General features: G+C 43.8%; 1 protein-coding gene across 2 annotated transcripts in view; it reads right to left on the bottom strand.

The window, feature by feature from the left end:
• Positions 1-4,678: 4,678 nt before the first annotated feature.
• Positions 4,679-19,599, bottom strand: part of LOC137562829 (A-kinase anchor protein 8-like) — a 48,017-nt gene continuing 33,096 nt past the window's right edge. For both annotated transcript variants that reach the window (XM_068274570.1, XM_068274571.1), the window contains exons 11-14: positions 16,546-16,612; positions 12,251-12,381; positions 9,433-9,528; positions 4,679-6,346 (exon numbers count right to left, since the gene is read on the bottom strand). In XM_068274570.1, the coding sequence (XP_068130671.1) occupies positions 6,023-6,346; positions 9,433-9,528; positions 12,251-12,381; positions 16,546-16,612 (618 nt within the window). In that variant the 3' untranslated portion in view covers positions 4,679-6,022. The remainder of the gene's footprint in view (positions 6,347-9,432; positions 9,529-12,250; positions 12,382-16,545; positions 16,613-19,599) is intronic.

The raw sequence follows: 19,599 nt of genomic DNA, 5'->3' as shown, positions 1-19,599 counted from the left end.
TTCAGTCCTTTAGAAAGTCTACTCATTGTATTGGTCATCATGAGGGCTTATTTAAGTGCATTTGGCAGTGGTATATGACCCCAGAAAAAATATCACATTTTGATTCAAAATGTTCCCCACTTTGTTGGAGGGGGTGTAACATGGCGGGTACTATAGAACATATATTATGGGAATGTCCCAAAATTAGAAAACTCTGGGATGATGTTGGAGGTTTTCTGAGACAGCTGCCAATGTCACTCCAGACGATACCACCTGGTATGGCACTCCTTCATTTGGGAACTAGGGACCTTCCCCCTCAGGAGAGACTGATTGCTGACCATATTTTTATTGTAACCAAGAATCAACTGGCATATCACTGGAAAACACCCCATATACCGAGATTAGAAGAGATCCTTAGGAAAGTAGAGTCTAACTTGCTGGCAGAGAAGGCTTGGTCTATCAGATGCGGGAACTTACAATCTTTCATGAGGAAGGTTGATCTCTGGCCTACTGTGTACACGGCATCGAGGGTTCTGGAACTCTGAGGTGTCCTCCCTCCCTCCTTCTCTCTCTTCTTCCTCATGGTCCTTCTATTACCTTCTATCACCTTTATTACCTCTCATTACCTTTTTTCACCTCTATTACTTTTACTACAGTTATTACTTCCTCTACCCCTTGCATTGGAGACAACAGATACAAATTCAGGTTTGCTGGCGATTCCCCCCCCCCCCCCCCCCCTGGAGAGAAGCTCTTCTTACGCACATGACCTATTGGAACTCACTAAAGGTAGAGTTGAACTTACACCATTAAACACTAATTTGGATAGTATGGAAAGCATAGTAGTTTAGTTATTAGTTTAGTTAGTTGTTTAGTTTTGTTTTGTTTAGTTTAGTTTAGTACAATATCATTAATCTACAATCTGCTAATTTTCAGACATTTATTCTGAAATTGTGCTTATTTCTTATCTGGAGTTAATTTACTGCATCTTATTATAGTTATCCTCAGTCAAGCGTTTATTCTGGAGACTGTGGGCTAAGATTCGCAGGCTCCACTCCCTGGAATCTCAGTAGGGGGTTAACTCCCCCATTTTCCAGGTTGAGAGGATCCTTATTTCTCATTAATTTAATTCCATACTCTCTCAATATATCTTAGAAATGTACACTTTGAAATTCAAACACACATTATCAAGAATTTACTCCAGAGGTTGCAACTGTGTCAATATTATTTGACACAGATTTATTTCTAGTAAGTAAGTAAGCACAATTCATATCATATCAAGTTGAAGATGGTTTAAACATTCTATACACAGCATTTTAATAAGTTGTTATAATTTTGTAATTTTCATAGTTTCTATATTTTAGTGAAATTTCCCATCATTTTTATGTGAATATTGGTGCTTTTCCACATTTATAGATAGGTCACACGCCTGGGTGCGTTGAACGCATTTCTAGCACGTTTTCGCACCTGTTGGCGTTTTTCACGCGTTTGTGCATTTGCGCGTTTTTCGCGCGTTTTCTGCGCGTTTGCGTGTTTTTTGCACGTTCTGCGCGTTTTTGCGCATTTTGCACGATTTTGAGGCTCTTTAAATTCTAACGCGGAATTCCGCATGGTAGCATTGCATTTACGCATCGGGATGCGGATTCTGCACCTTTATGCGGATTTTATGCAGACTTAAGCGGATTTACAATCTATAGAGTACTATTGAGTGTCTCTTTTTTATTCTACACCATCTCAAAGTTACATTTAACTTAATAAGAAGCTAGTTATATGACTGAGTTTTATTTTTATAATGAAAATTTATATGTTAATGTGGGAAACTTTTTTATATATTGTTTATTTGCTACTTGTTATCATAGTTTTTATATCTTAGTGAAATTTCCCATCATTTTTATATGAATATTGGTGCTTTTCCACATTTACAGATAGGTCACACGCCTGGGTGCGTTGAACGCGTTTATAGCGCGTTTTCGCACCGATTGGCGTCTTCCGCGCGTCTCTTTGCGCGTTTTTGCACGATTTTGAAGCTTTTTAAATTCTAACGCGGAATTCAGCAGGGTAGCATTGAATTTACGCATCTGGATGCGGATTCTGTACCTTTATGCAGATTACTGCAGATTTAAGCGGATTTACAATCCACACAGTATTATTAAGTGTTTCTTTTTATTCTACACCATGATTATAAGCTGCAACTTTATTTCAAAGTGATATTTAACTTAATAATAAGCTAGCTATACGACCGAGTTTATTTTTATAGTGAAAATTTATATGTTAATGTGGGAAAAAATTTTTATATATTGTTTATTTGTTATTTGTTCTACACATATTGCACACTATGCCAATAGATACTTACATAACTTGTATGCTGAAAAAAATTTTTTTTCAATAAAAACTATTGTGATAAAAAATACACACCTTGTATACAAATCAGATGCAAAACTATGCACTAAACCCTAATCTAGATAAACTGAATGCAAACTGATACACATGATTGCAGCTAGCCACAAGTAGAATTACATTTTAACAGGAAATATTGGTAACTCCTCCAAATACAGGCTGTACCAGAGTTGACCAGCTGCATACACGTGGCAAATTACTCAAATTGCATTCAAAACAGATGCAGTAAATTTGCAAGATGCAGTAAAGTTGGCTTCAAAGACAGCCTGTGCACAGATTGTTCAGTACTAGACTCTTCCATGATGATGATGTGCCCTCTCGGATGAGACCTGACCACTAGCTAAAAGTTACAACATAGTGTGAACCTGAGGATGCTAGCCATAGTCTACACATTTTCTAAAGAACAGGAAAAAGGTTGGCAGCGTTCCTAATCAGGCTGCAACAGAAATGAAACCAGAAGTGGCATGCACCGCCCCCCATGGACTTAAATACACTCCTTGCACTAAACCCTAATCTAAATAAATTGAATGCAAACTGATACATATGAATGCAGATAGCCACAAGTAGACTTACATTTTTGTACAACAGGAGAAATTGGCAGCGCTTTCACATGGAGGCTGCACCCGAATTGACCAGCTGCATAGATGTGCAAAGCCCAATACACGGGCAGATTACACAACTTGCATTCAAAACAGATGCAGCAAATGGAGGATTTTGGCTTCCCAAAACAGTTTTCACTCAGAATGTTCAATACTAGACTCTTCCTTTCTTGAAGTGCCCTCACAAAAGTAATGTTGTGGTAATTATGATAGAGAACAGAGGCGCCAAAAGGATAAAAACAATATTTAAAAGTTTTAAAATTATTGCTTAGGTGGCAGTGGTGGACTCACCTCCCACAAGCAGACACAACAACTGTGTATTCACAAAAGGGAAATTTATTGGTATACTCCAAATAGGATCGCAACGCGTTTCGCAGGTCAAACCCGCTTCATCAGGCAATTACAGGAAGGAGCACACAACAGCAGTATGTCCAGATAGCACCTGGCGCCTCAGTGACTGAGGCGCCAGGTGCTATCTGGACATACTGCTGTTGTGTGCTCCTTCCTGTAATTGCCTGATGAAGCGGGTTTGACCTGCGAAACGCATTGCGATCCTATTTGGAGTATACCAATAAATTTCCCTTTTGTGAATACACAGTTGTTGTGTCTGCTTGTGGGAGGTGAGTCCACCACTGCCTCCTAAGCAATAATTTTAAAACTTTTAAATATTGTTTTTATCCTCTTGGCGCCTCTGTTCTCTATCATAATACTGATTGTATCCACCTTTGGTGGAGGGGGATACCCCTTCTTGTTTTTCAAGCCTACAGAGAGCGACTTCTTAATCCTGAGTGGGGACAGGCTAATCTCCTCACCTGCCTATACAGTGGTTACCTGGAGGTAACCCTGGTTTGTGAGTATACAATTCATACTCTTTCTAATAATCCAATTATCTTGACATACTACACCATATCGGGCTCTCGGTTCTTCTCTTTTTCAATGTTGTGGTAATGCTGGTGTATTTATCTGCAGCGAGCCCGGAACGGTTGTGTGGCTTGTGGCAGTATTGTCAGATTTATCTGCAGTGAGCCTGGAACTGTTGTGTGGCTTGTGATAAGTTAATGTATATCTGCAGTGATCCCGAAACTGCAGCGTGGCTTGAGGCAACATTGGTGGATTATCTGCACTGAGCCCAGAACTGTTGTGTGGCTTGCAGCAATGTTGATGTATTTATCTGCAACAAGATCATAAAGGTTGTGTGGCTTGTGGCAGTATTGTCAGAATTATCTGCAGCAAGCCTGGAGCCGTTGTGTGGCATGTGCAAATGTTGATGAATTTATCTGCAGCAAGCTTTCACTCAGACTACTGAACCGGAGCACAGTCGGAGGGCCTGGTGCACACCAGAGGAGTTTTTCTGAGCGTTTTGAGTTTTTAAATCTGCTGCTAATGTTATCCTATGTGTCTGTGCACACTGGAGCAATGAGGTTTTGTAAAAAACCCCATAGCATTACATTGGGAAGAGCTTTTAGAGGTTTCAAAAGCTCTTCCCAATGTAATGCTATGGGGTTTTTTTTACAAAACCTCATTGCTCCAGTGTGCACAGACACATAGGATAACATTAGCAGCAGATTTAAAAACTCAAACCGCTCAGAAAAACTCCGCTTGTGTGCACCAGGCCTAAGGGCACAATTGGTTTTGCCTTTGTGGGTAAACCTATAAACAGATCAGTCTGACCAGACTGTTGGCTTGAGATTGGAAACAGACAAAAGTCAAAGAATGTGAATGTTTACGTCTCTATAAACATCCATATTTATTACGTCATTTTACAACAGTTGCTTTGCTTATACCAAAGTAGATTTAAAAAAAAAAAACCTATACACAAATAAAAAAATGACCAAAAGTGGCCCCTCCAGAAAATGATTAGGAAATACATACTCTGAGAAATTCATTGCAGCGCATCTGCTTTCTCTGTTAACAAAAAAAGCACTTCCTGAATCGGTGAACAATATATAACGTGGTTTTATGAATATAGGACACAGACACACAGTTACCTGCTCCTCCTGGGTAGCCATACGTACCACTTGTTCAGTTGCTTATATTTGACAAGAGGGGCAGATATGTGAATTAAAGGATCATCACAAAAAAAAAATTGTAAAATGTAAAATACACAAAAAGTACATTTTAGCCACAGTAAAATGTGCTATTACTTCTTTCCTATGTTGCTGTCACTTACAGTAGGTAGCAGAAATCTGACAGAACCATCAGGGTTTGGACTAATCCAGGTTTTCCTCATTTTCAAAAACACTTAATAAACGGCAGTTGTTTGATCTAACTGCCAGAATAGTGTGCAAACTGGTAGGGGGGGGGGGGGGGGGCTGCATCTTTGTATGAATCCTCTCCAGGAAGTGCTTTTGTAAAGCATAAACAAAATACTGAGAATCCCCCGTGAGGAGATGGACTAGTCAAAAACCTGTCCGTTCCATCAGATTTCTACTAAATACTTTAAGTGACAGCAACATAGGGGAAACGTAATTTAGAGCGCATTTCACTCTAGAAGAAACACTTCTTATTTGTATGTATTTAAAATTTTACAATTTTTTGCAATAGTGGTCCTTTAAGGACTATGGATGAGAGGAGCTGGGTGGTATACTGCAGTATGGTGCTGGTTCGCACACACCACAGCACTGAAATAAAAAGCAGAGAGGAGTCTCACCACATCGGCACACTTCACTAACGACATCCGGCAATTCACATGTAAGAAGTAGGAGATACAAGCCTGTGTTTGGCTGCTCGTTACAAAGCAAACTAGTGGGGACGCCGACTCGTACAACAGTCGCTACTATAGTGTGAAACCCGCCTCACGCTTCTATACATCTTATCCAGGTTACAATGAAATGACCACGAAGATGTCATCTGCTAGGCGTCTCTTTCATTCACCCCGTACTTAACACCTCTTCTGCAGCACGTTTCGTTCCTTGCAAATTGCTTTTTTCCACCCTTCTCTGACCAACGTGACACTTGAAACCAAAAGTTGTATAAACTATTGAAATGTTTTACAGTAACAGGTAAAATGTTTTTTCACAGCTGAATGTTTGGTTGGGTCAGACCAAGCATTAGGGGGCCTCAGCAGCCTCTTCATCATCCACGGTCCCATCACTGTCCTCATTTTTTGATTCATTCATTTTGAGCTCAGCACTGGAGTCATCACTTTTTTTTCCCTTTGACTCGTTGGGAGGACCATCATCCTGAGGAGCACTTTCAACACCTGAAGCGGCAGCTTCTTTATCCGGAGTGCCGGCTGGTTCTTCATCGCTGCCAGCATCAAGCTCCTCATCAGCCGGAGCCATGTCTTCTTCATCTTCCTCGGCAACCAGAACTTCATGGCTGCCCGCTGCATGCGTCGTGGCCTTCTCCAGATATTTAAATGGATTCTTTCCCTGGGAACCAATGCAAAGACAACACATAAGAACTGCTGGGAGGCTTATTCAGCATAGATAAATGACAGTAATCTATACATGAAGTGATCACTTTATTGAGGGACCATTTCTAAAGGATAATACTGGAGGGTGGAGGAACACAGAAATGATAAAACAAAAACAGTTTATAAAGTGGTCTAAGCCCATTTCCTGTGCAATAAACCTTTTGAAGTTACTTTGAGCTGTACTGGCTACTTTGTCTACAGGAGAGGTAAGCCAACCACTGCCTCTTTTTTCAAACTGATTTTAATTGTTTTATCATTTTTGGATGCCTCCACCCACAAGCATTACTGTTTCCAGAGGTGTATTATGATGTACTGGGGCCATAGGCAAGAGAGTAGCTTTGGCCCGTTCTTTTGGTAATCTAAGATGGGAGAAGCGTTAGAGAAAGGGGCAGTTGGGCCCTATGACACCCACTGGGACCCAGGCACCTGCTTAGGTTGCCTTGTGGATGATCCTGCTCTGTTTCACAACACTGTTGGAAGTTCTTCTTTTAGCCCTTCCCCCTCCTGGAACCCTACTTAAATCAGGAGCATGACCAGGAACCTCACGATCCTGAGAGGTGGCAGGTATTTCTCCAACTTATTGCTGGTTGCACTTGTCTTGCAACCTACAAGGCGTGAGTAATTTTCTTTAACCAAATCTCTTTTGGTACAATGACATAGTACACTGAAGGTATACACAGGTATTTGTTCCCTTTGTGCCTTTTCGGTCTTTGGCTTTGACAGGTCCGTCCTCCTCCAAGTCTATTTTTAAAAGGTGGCAATCTGCAGAAATGGCAGCACTTTTTTTTGGACATCTGTAAATAACCACATTTATAGATACAAGTGCTCAGAAGAGATGATTGCCACTTTTGACCACTTCAGGACTCAGCCTTTACCCCCCCCCCCCCCCCCCCCCCCCCCCAAGGACCAGCACTGATTTAGAAGATCTGTGCTGGGTGGGCTCTACAGCCCTCAGCACAGATCAAATAACAGGCAGAGCGACCAGATCGCCCCCCTTTTTTCCCCACTAGGGGGATGATGTGCTGGGGGGGGGGGGGGGGGTCTGATCGCTCCTGCCTGCGTGTAGCTGGCGGGGGGGGGGGGGGGGACACCTCAAAGCCCCCTCCATCGCAGGATTCCCCCTCTCCTCCCTCCCTGCCCCGGAGATCGGAGGCTGCACAGGAATGGATCTGTCATGTGACAGCGATCCCCGGCCGCTGATTGGCTGGGGATCGCTGATTTAGTACAACGCTGCTGCTATAGCAGCGTTGTAAAAATGTAAACTAAGCGGATCATTTCCGCTTGTGTTTACATTTAGCCTGCGTGCCGCGATTGGCGGCACGCAGGCTATTCACGGACCCCCCGCCGTGAATTGACAGGAAGCAGCCGCTCACGCGAGCGGCTGTTTCCTGATTAATTAGCCTGCAGCCGGTGACGCAGATGTGCGTCGCTGGTCCTGCAGCTGCCACTTATGCGTTATGAGTGCGCGGTCGGCAAGTGGTTAAAGAGACTCTGAAGCGAGTCTAAATTCTCTTTGTTAACTTGTATTCATTTGATTCACCCTCAGCTCTGCTAAACCGCCAATATCCCGCAGCAATACAAGGGGTTTATACCCCCCCAAATCCCCTCTCCTGTGTCTGGGGAGAGCATCCTGCTTGAGGCAGAGCTTAGGGCTGTAACGCCGCCTCTTCACGCCTCAATCCTCCGCTGATCGCCGCCTCTCCCCGCCCCTCTCAGTCTTCCTTCACTGAAAGGGGAGAGGCGGAGATCCGCCGGCAGATTGGCACACATGGAGGCGGAGCTGAAGCTCATAGCTCTGCCTCCATGAGCAGCAAAATCCACGACCAAGAAAGTCGTGGATTTTGTAGAGGGGATTTGGGGGTATAAACCCCTCGCTTTGCTGCGGGATAGCGGCGGTTTAGCAGGGCTGAGGGTGATTCAAATGAACACAAGTTAATAACAAGAATTTAGACTCGCTTCAGAGGCTCTTTAAAGAGACACTGAAGTTTCTTAAAAATCATCTTTTAATTATAAAATCCTGTGTAATAGGATAGCCCTACCTAAACAGCCGCATCCCCGCCACTGAACGCTATCTAAATCCCCCCAACTCCCCCCCTCCCCCGCAAAATCCACGACTTTCTTGGTCATGGCTTTTGCTGCCCTCTACTCTTCCGTGTGAGGCAGAGCTATGAGCTGCAGCCCTGCCTCACGCGTCTGTCAGCGGCAGATCTCCGCCTCTCCCCCGCCCCTCTCAGAAGGAAGACAGAGGGGCGGGGGAGAGGCGGCGATCCGGGCTGACAGATGCGCTGAGAGGCAGAGCTGCGGCTCATAGCTCTGCCTCTCACAGAAGCGCTGCCCAGATTGCCCCCTGGGGAGTTTGGGGGGTATTTAGTTAGATTAGAGCGGCGGCTTAGGTAGGGCTGTCATATTACACAGGATTTTATTATAAAAAGATGATCTTTTAGAGACTTCACAGTCTCTTTAAAGGGAACCTAAACCCTATTAAAAAAAAAAAAGTTTTACTTAACTGGGGCTTCTACCAGCTCCCTGTGCCCTCGACATCACTCCCAGATCCTCTGGTCTCTTGCCACCAGCTAGTTTCGTTTTGGCTGACTGAGCCGGCGGGCCGCCACGCGTATCATTTCGCGCGTTACAGGACACTATAGATGCATAAGGTGAAAAATCCCAGCGGGCTGAAATGGTTAATGTGTGAGTACCTATATAAGATGGGTAAACTAACTGTGGAGAATACTAAACTCAATTACACATCAGTTCTCCTAGGGTCGGTCAGATGGGCTCCCAGCAACTGCCATAATAATATGTATTTGTAGTATCACAGATATCCTCGATGAAATATTGCGAGTCATAGACCAGGGTCTTTTTATACAAAAATGTATTTTTAGTATTTACATAATCAAAGTTGCAAACCCTACAGATGCCAAAAAGGCCGACCTGTCCACCACTTTCCAGCAGGATCGTGTAATGTACACTCCATTCACCTCTCACACCCCTACATGCCAGATCATTGCGGCACCAAGTCATCATTTCCACAGTCTGCCTCACCTGGACATGCATCTTCAGTAGCTGTAAGACACTTGTATCTTGGAGGATTGTCTTTGCTGCCTCCAGACAATTGCTCTTGATGTCCTTATCAAGTGCCTGGAAAAGAAGAAGAATAAACCATGGAAAAGTGGCTTTCAGCAGGTGCTTATTTTTAGAAGAACGCAACCACAAATGAGAAAAAAATAAATAAATTGGATAGCATATTGATAGCATAGGCATATTTTAGATGATAAAACTATTAAATAGGAGATGCGAGCCCATAGATGGCCTTAAAGGACACCCAAGATTAAATAAATAAATGATTGTATCCACGGCAGCACGGTGGCGTAGTGGTTAGCTCTCTCGCCTTGCAGCGCTGGGTCCCTGGTTCGAATCCCAGCCAGGGCACTATCTGCAAAGAGTTTGTATGCTCTCTCCGTGTCTGCGTGGGTTTCCTCCGGGCACTCCGGTTTCCTCCCACATTCCGAAAACATACGGATAAGTTAATTGGCTCCCTCTAAAGAAAAAATTTGGCCCTAGACTACAGTACTTACACTACATAATATAGACATATGGCAATGGTAGGGATTAGATTGTGAGCTCCTTTGAGGGACAGTTAGTGACATATATATATATATATATATATATATATATATATATATAGATAGATAGATAGATAGATAGATAGATAGATAGATAGATAGATAGATAGATAGATAGATAGATAGATAGATTAGATAGATAAGAGATATATATATATATATATATATATATATATATATATATATATATATATATATATATATATATATATATATATATAACCAAGGGGTGAGCAGCACAAACCAAATTTTTATGCAATTCTATGCAACATAGAATTGCATAGGAATTGCATTAAAATTTGGTTTGTGCTGCTCACCCCTTGGTAATTTATTTATAATTTTCCCCTGTGAGCCTGCATAACCCCGCCCACCTCTAGCACAGTTAAGTATATAAATTAGTGCATTGCACATGTTCAGAGAGTTCGTTTGGTAGCTAGGTGAAGGGTGAGGTGTTTTTAATTTCCTTTTTTTCCCATCTAGTTGACATTTTAGGGTTTTTGGTTTAGTTCCCACTAGACTGCTTATAAAAACTGGCATTTTGCATGGTAGAGTAGGACTGACCAGATCAGGGACACTTTGGCGCATTTTATGCTAGGAAAGTGTTTTATAGTTGGAATTTCTTATTAGTGAGGGTCACACTGTAGTCACTTCCTGTCTGAGTCAGTACTGAGTCAGCCACTTTCATACCTGATATTTAACTCTTTCAGGCAGAGAAAGAAAAGGAACACAGCCTAGTTATTTGTGCGCTAGGCACTGTACATACACGTCTATCTCGTCATGTCACATGTCACCGCGGGTGTCCTTTAAGTCACATTGAAGATAGAGTCTAATATGTGTAAAGCACAAACCCAAACTGTACCCAAGGCAGTACTTAACCTATTAGCAGCTTCAATAGTTATCTCGTTTGAAGTTAGTGCACTGCTTTTGACTTCAGTCGGCAGAACTCATTGTGAAAATTCTTTTAAAATGCTTTGACGTCTCTCTGCTAGCAGAGGATATAGAAACTGGAAGCAGAAGTCCTCTTATTGTCTCACACTGCCCCTAGTGACAAGTGACCATAATTACACATTACAGCAGTACTAATTAGTAGCAAACAAATGTTAAAGAAAAAAAATGTATAATAAAATTGGGTGGAGCATTTGCAAGCCCCTAAATAAAAGGGCTGCTAAAGGGTTAAAAACAAGTGATAGTTCTCTAAAAAGAGGGAAGCCTCTGGATCCTGCAGAGGCTACCCACATCCTCCTGGACTCCACCATTGCCACACATGGACCCCCAGAGCTTGTCGGATCTGTTATATGGCCTCCCTTCCTCTTCATGCATGGCTAGGCAGCGACTCTCGGACATCGGTTTTCAAGAAGACACTTCTTAGACAAGCATCTGTTTTTTTGTGTTTTTTTTTGTATTTCCACCACCATTGCACTCACATGTATCCCAGACGTGGCCCGACACGTTCATAGAGGAGTAAAACAACACAGAATGGCGTGGGGAAGGCTTAGAGCATGGCAGCTTTACCCGCAGGATGGCAGCGAAAGAATTGGCAGAGCTAGCCATGGCCATCTCTGGGGAGCCCGCACACAACACGTGTGTGTGTGTGTGTGTGTGTGTGCGTGCGTGCGTGCGTGCGTGCAGTGTGTGTGCAGTGTGTGTGTGCGTGCGTGCGTGCGTGCAGTGTGTGTGCAGTGTGTGTGCGCGTGCGTGCGTGTGTTCAGTAAAAAAAACCAACACTGAAGGAATGCTGCCAGTGACCACCAGTACTATGGGCACTCTGTTACCCAGCAAGCAACAGTTACTCAGTAAAAGCACTTGAATAATGGTTGTCTGTCTAGTCGTGTTTATTAGGCCTTCCAGAATTTACAAATTTATACATTTACCAGCACAGCTCCAACCACCTCCCGTTGATCTGGCGGAACCCCTACATTTATTTTGCAGGAGCCATTTTTTTTTACAGTATCACCCATTATAATGTGCTATTTTATACTTCCCGCTTGGATGGGGGAAAATGCCAAGAAACCCCTGTAGAGTACTCAAGGAACCCTGGTTGAGAAAGCCTGATCCTTTAGGATCCATAGGTAAGTAACTTTTTTTTGGCCTTTACATTTAACTTAAAGCAAACTTTTTGCAGCTCAAGCTATCCCAACAAAACAGGTATGACAGGTTTTCCTGCTTTTTGTAGGGATACATTTGTGTTCTAAACCCACACGGAGCAGCTTCTCTCATACAGGTCATGGTGATCTTACCTTGGTTTTCTGAACATGGCTCTCTGATTTAGCATGCTCAGTCAGGCGATCTGGTAAATCTGGGATGAAGGCATCACAGGCTATACACTGAATAACTTCCACACGATGGAAAAACAGCTCCTTGCTGGTCTCTGGGAACAGGAAGGAGGAGAGATTGAGATTCTTGTAAGTGAGAAGCATTGGAACTGTTGCCCAAACCTTCCAACAACCAGCTCCATTTCAGGTTTATTATGCAGAAAAAAAAATGAAAAACATGACTGGCTATAAAGTTAAAGAAGACCAGCTAAACTGCTCTGCATTTAATGTACAGTCTACAGTAGCGTCACTGAAACTGCTATGTTCTTTGGCAGAAAGAAGGAATGGAAATCATTTTTTCCTTGTGTAGGTGACAGTTTCCCATGATCCTTTGCAGTATAAACCTGCCCTCTATGATTGCAGTGGCCATGGGCAGTACTACTTAAAGAGAACCTGAACTGAAAATAAAAAGTCAAAATAACCATACACAGCTCATACTTCCCTCCTATGTAGTCTACTCCTCAAACTCTTTCTCCTCTCCTGCATCCCATTTGTCCACTGTGATCAATGGAATGGTCTGTCCTCCATTTTAAAAATGGCCATTACCCCATAACAGCTTCCTGGTCAGCACTCTGTTAAACTGTAATATCGCCCACTTGAGCCATAGGGAAACATTGACATTACCTTGTACATTCAGTTGTAACTGACAGCTGCTGATATATAACTGACAGCAACTGGCATATTTCAGTTCTGACAAAATATTGTCAGAATTGGAAGTGGTCACTGTAAGAAGAAAATGGTGAGCTTCTGAGAGGAACTGGCAGTGATGTTAGTATGTAATATTCATTTGCAGCTACGTCATGTGTTTATTTTACTCGCTTCAGGTTTCCTTTAAAGGATACCAGATGTGAAAGAAGCTAGAGAAACGAGGGAGCAGGCATATACTGTCACCTGTGCTGATGCCTACCGCTCTCCTTTCTGCCCCCGCATTCAACCTAAATGCCCCTCCAGCAGCCTCTTTCGGGTCTCCAAAGTCGGGTACTACTCCTACTGTCCTACAGTGCGCACCCATGGCCGAGAGCGCACTGCGCATGACATCATACGAAAGCGCAGTTCCCTCCCAGCCACGTAAAAAAAAAATAAAAAAAAATACGTACATAAATATTTGTAAAAAAATAAAAAATAAAATAAACACTGGGGGAGCGATCAGACCCTGCCAGCAGAAAGCTCTGTTACTGGGGAGAAGGGGGGGGTCACTTGTGTGCTGAGTTATGCGGTCCTGGAGCAAGGCCTTAAAGCTGCAGTGGCCAATTTATAGAAAAATGGCATGGTCTTTAGGGGGGTTTAACATTGCGGTCCAGAAGTGGTTAAAGGACAACTGAAGCGAGAGGGATATGGAGGCTGCCATATTTATTTCTTTTTAAGCAATACTAGTTGCCTGGCTATCCTGCTGATCCTCTAACACTTTTAGCCATAGACCCTGAAAAAGCATAGATCAGGTGTTTCTGACATTACTGTCAGATCTGACAAGATTAGCTGCATGCTTGTTTCTGGTGTCATTCAGACACTACTGCAGCCAAATAGACCAGCAGGGCTGCCAGGCAACTAGTATTGTCTAAAAGGAAATAAATATGGTCGCCTCCATATCCCTTTCACTTCAGTTGTCCTTTAAAAGCAAAATACATATGTCATCCTCTATATGTCTCTCATCTCAGGTCCCCGACAAGGAGTTGAGATCTAAGATTTACCCCAACTCCTTCATTGACTGCCAGCCAGGAAGGGGATGAGTCTAAGGTTTGACTCACTAGTAAACACTCTTCCCACATCTAACATGCTAATTTTTATTACCATGTTTAAAGGAGACGGCAGTGACAGGAAAGGCTGCATTTGGCAGTCATTTCTCCAGTCAGTCATGTGGATGGCAGGCTGAGGCGCTTGGGAAAACATCAATAGAAGCACATTAGAAATCCATTTAACCATATTAGCACTGACACTTTCTACAGGGGCTATATGAATCCTAGGGCAGGTCCTCCAATTTGGCTCATGTTTCATATATTAACCACTTGCCGACCAGGGGAATTTTCACTGATCGGTGCTGCGTGGGCTCTACAGCCCGCAGCACCGATCAGCAGTGCAGCAGGGAGATATCAGACTACCCCCCTTTTTTCCCCACTAGGGGGATGTCCTGCTGGGGGGGGGGGGTGTCTGATCGCCGCCGGCCATTAGTGGGTAGCGGGGGGGGGGGGGGGGGGCTCCTCAAAGCCCCCCTCCGCAGCGTTTTGTGCGCTCCCTCCCTCCCCTTACCTCCCTCTCCCTTCCTGGGCTGCGCAGGATATCCGTCCTGCGCATTGTGGGATAGGCTTCCGCCTATCAGATGCCGGCGATACCCGGCCAATCAGAGGCCGGGGATCGCCGATCTGCCCTACGGCGCAGCAGCGCCGTATAATGTAAACAGCGGGGATTTCTTCCCCGCCTGTTTACATTTTGCCGGCGAGCCGCTATCGGCGGCTCTCCGGCTGTTCACGGAGACACCCTCCGTGAACTGACATGGAAAGGCCGCTCGATCGAGCGGCCGTTTCCATGGTAACCCGCAGACGACCAGTTTACGCCAATCGGCGTTAGCTGGTCGACAAGAGGTTAAAGTGGTATGAAACTCAGCATTTCTGCTTTGCTGTAACAGATTATAGCCTTAAACCTACTAGCACACAAAAAAAAAAAAATTGTGGCAGAACAGCATTCATACAGTTAAACACAGCACTTTGTTATGCACTGGAAAGCCCCTTCAAGGGACTCCAAGCATCTCTCATGGGCATGCCTTTAACCCAACAAAATCGTGCTAGGACCCCTCTGGAGGAGCCTCTTGCAATGGCCATGCGTGTCACTTCCTCTTCCTACTTCAGTCAGTGATGCACTTCTCTAACAGAGAAGGCAGGGGTGACCCGGAAGTTATAACATAGCCAAGATGGCAGCCACGATTTTTAAATTGAAATCGAATAAAAACCTATTTGGTGTAGAACGGTGATTCAGGCATCAAATGAAAGAGGAGAGCACAAGCTACAGAAAGGTGTGCGCCTTTGCAGTACTGGTCGGAGTCTTAAAGGCATGCCCATGAGGTGCTTTGAGTCCCTTTCAGCTTATGATATCAATCCAGAAAGGATATAACATTATCTTTTGTTTACATTCTAAGCTGTGCGGAAAAGCAGCTCCCTCTGCTTCTAGTATGCACACCGTTGAGAAATAATCACTGGAAGATTTTAATACATAATGCCAGCAACTATGAATAAAATGCAATGGCAGCTTTCAGAGCAGATATACTGTACTTTGAGAGCTTGTAATTTGTAAACAGGCAATATTACTTGTGCGCTAAAGCAAATTTGGTAACTGTATGGGTAATAAGTAGGAAAACACAATTTTACTGAACGTTATGTCAAGAGTTTGTTTTTCCACTTTAAAGCGGATCCGAGATGAAAAACTAACTATAACAAGTAACTTGTGTATATATCTTATGTAAAGTTTAGATAGTTTACACAGCAAATCTAGCTGCAAACAGCTTTAATAGAAAATTATTATTTCTTCCTGTGATACAATAACAGCAGCCATGTTGTTTGTAAACATTACACAGAGGCAGGCTTATCTGTATCTTGTTCATTAAGCCTGTAAAAAAACCTAATCCCCCCCTCCTCTGAAATCAATGGCTAGTAACACCTCCTTCTCCTCCTGCCCAGACTGAGGTCCCATGAGCCCTTGCTACTGCCAAGGCTCTCTGAAAACCTGTGGGCGTGGTTTATTTAGTTTATAGGGAATTAAAGCATTAAAACAAAAACAAAAAAGTATTTGGCTTGAGGAATGACCTATAAACAATAGGAAAGGAACACAATTATGCAATGTGTAAAAGTTCACGTTGGATCCACTTTAAGTGTAATTATGCCCACACATAATGGAGGAAGAAAGTTCCGCACAATATCCATAGACACGGCAATCCCAACTTTATTGGATCAGATAAAAGCCATACAGCCACAAGCCCAAACATACACGAGTCACCGGTAACCATCAGATAAGGGTGTACCCCTGGACGTTTCCCCAACTGACCTCGTAGCCACACCCCTCTATGTATGGCTGGGCTCCCCCTGTCAATCATTAGCTGAGGCTTTGCATAACACTGACTGCCCCCATGGTGAGGAGGTGAAGGAGAGGGATGTGTCAAACTCATATTCAGAAATATCTACATAAATGTGCGTTTTACATTAACAATGGCAAACCATAATGTCCTCAGGTCACACCTTTTTTCTGTACTGTCTGTTTCTTCCTTTCTTTGGACACTCTACTTTTCTCATGTAAAAGATAGCTCTAAAAAGAGATAAAACAGAACTTGGTTACCATAGGTCACTCAGGGAATGAAGAAGGGAAGATACAAGGTGCATATATTTATGGCAATTTAAGGTAACCTTCTCACAGCAGACATTTTTAAAGAGAACCCGAGGTGGCATTTCATTACGTTAGTGGGGCACAGAGGCTGGTTGTGCACACTAACACCAGCCTCTGTTGCCCCATCGTGTGCCTCAAAGACCCCCCTGCTCGCCGCTCTACCCCTGCAGTGCTGGTGACACGCAGCATGTCGCCAGCACAATGTTTACCTATGCCTGTCTGTCAGCGCCGCTCCCCCGCCTCCTCCGTATCGCCGCTACCCGCCCGCGTCCCTTCCCTCCCGCTGATTGGGTAGTGGCGATGCGGAGGAGCGGCGCTGACAGACAGCGCTAGGGTAAACATTGTGCTGGCGACGCGCTGCGTGTCACCAGCACTGCGGGGGCTATAGCGGCGAGCAGGGGGGTCTTTGAGGCACACGATGGGGCAACAGAGGCTGGTGTTAGTGGGGCACAGAGGCTGGTTGTGCACACTAACGTAATGAAATGCCACCTCGGGTTCTCTTTAAAGGGAACCCGGAGTGAGAGACATAGGGGCTAACAAGTATATTTTCTTTTAAATAATGCACATTGCCTGGCTGTCCTGCAGATCCTCTTCCTCTAGTACTTTTAAGTAAACCCGAGGTGAAAATAAACTGAGGAGATAAAGAATTGTATTTATCCTCCTACTCCTAAAAATTACTTTTTACAAAGTAGATTGAATGTTTTGCTGATTCTGCTCAGTGGCAGCCTATTAAGTTTCCCTAAATGAAAATACATGAATTGACATCTCTCTCCCCTGCCCTCAAAAGTTGTATTCTGCCAGGGAAACCTTTATGGCTGTAATTTGCTTATCAGTGAGGTTTACTATATTCCCGACAAGACAGAAGCTGTCACTTCCATGCCTAAAAATTACTCTTCCAGGCAGCAAAATCAAACAAGTAAAACAGCCTGGTTATGAATATGTTTTGCACTGTACATGCACGTTTTCCTATCATGTAACCTCGGGTACACATGAAGCCAGAGACCCTGAACAAGCATGCAGCAGATCAGATGTCTATGTCATTTCTGAGAAGATTAGCTTAACGCTTGTTACAGGTGTGTGATTTAGACCCTACTGACCAAAAAGATCAACAGGATAGTCAGGCAACTGGTATTGTTCAAAGCAAATAAATATTGCAGCTTCCATAGGTCTCACACCTCGGGATCTTTTCAAATTAAAATCAGATTCGTTTGTGTTCACATAAAGAAAAACTTTACTGAATATAAGACTTAAAAAAAGAACTGTAGTGAAAATAAGGCAATAAAAAAAATGGCTTTTCTTTAGTCAGTGTTCACCCATTGTAAACGTTTTCCTCACCCTTACATCTTTTAAAGGGGAACTGAAGTGGTATATGGAGACTGACATATTCATTTCCTTTTAAGCAATACCAGTTTCCTGGCAATCCTGCTGATCCTCTGCCTCTAATACTATTAGCCATAGCCCCTGAACAAGCATGCAGCAGATCAGGTGTTTCTGACATTAATGTCAGATCTGACAAGCCTAGCTGCATGCTTGTTTCTGGTGTTATTCAGATACTGCAGAGAAATAGACCAGCAGGGCTGCTAGGCAACTGGTATTGATTAAAAGGAAACAAACATGACAGCCTCTGTATACCTTACTTCAGTTCCCCTTTAATCCGGTTGATCTCTGCGGAATGTTTTGTTTCTGAGAGTTCCAAAGCCAGTACAATATAAGCCTGGTCACCCAGAAAGCTCTGGGGCAGAATTACGCTCTGCTACTCAGCTTAGGCTAAGCATCACTGGGAGGGCGGGGCTACACACCAATATACAGCTTTAGGAAGGGTTTCTATGCTGAAACCAGGAAAATGACTATCCTGAATCATTTACTGCATTGTACTATATGTCACTACAGCAGAGCAGTGCTTTTCAGCGCTGCTAGATTTGGGCGCAGCTGGCGCCTCCATAGACTACAATAGGAATCACTCCTATTGCAGAGCTCAGTGAGTAACGTCGGTGCCGTCCGAAGACGGAGCCGAGGTTGCTTTAAAAACACAATAATTCGGCCTCCAGCAATCGCTGGAAGCCGAATTATTTCATTCCCCCACTATCCATGGCAGCCTAAAGGGGGAATAGTAATTAAAACGGCCCGGACTTGTGCAGAAGCAGGATCAGCCATATAACAGCTGTATCCTGCGCCCAAGTCTACCGGCGCCGATTTCAAATGTACTCCACTACAGTGCCTCATGAAGAAAAATGTCTGAGGTTACGAACCCAACACATAAAAACGGGGAGGCAGCGCTAAGACGACTAATCTGTTTCATGCTGAAATCTATTGGAAATCGGTGAGCAGTGTATGGGCAGGCAACAGATAATCAGATTCAATCAGAGAGGGATCTATCTAAGGCCTCTTGCACACTGCACGCGATTCCGATTCAGATTCCGCTTTTTAATCGGTTTTTACATCCGATTCAGATTCTGATTTGCAGTTTGCTCCCTGCACACTGCAAATCGGAATCTGAATCGGATGTAAAAACTAATTAAAAAGCGGAATCTGAATCGGAATCGCGTGCAGTGTGCAAGAGGCCTAAAGCGAAGTACTCACCTCGCCATGCAGGGAGATGGATCCAGGGGCGTCTCCCGGACGATGAGCACTCCGCTGATCCATCTCCCGACCGGCATGCGCGATGTTACACGACAAGACTTCAAGTGATCGCGGTACTTGGGAGTCATTGGGTATTTTTAAGATCCGATCTGCTGTGACGGTCGTTATCGCTGCACAACGCTATGAGACGATTGTGTGATTGTACGCCGGTACCCATGTTGCAAGATCGCGTTAACGACTGATTTCCTTGGGAAAATTGTTGGAAGAATCGCGAGGTTGGTATGAGCCTTAATGATCAAGCTGACGGCTGATCGAGTGATGCACGCCCA

This window comes from Hyperolius riggenbachi, chromosome 3, assembly GCF_040937935.1.
Source record: "Hyperolius riggenbachi isolate aHypRig1 chromosome 3, aHypRig1.pri, whole genome shotgun sequence".
NCBI lineage: Eukaryota > Metazoa > Chordata > Amphibia > Anura > Hyperoliidae > Hyperolius > Hyperolius riggenbachi.
The sequence above is the reverse complement of the archived record's forward strand: the minus strand, read 5'-3'. Positions and strand labels throughout refer to the sequence as shown.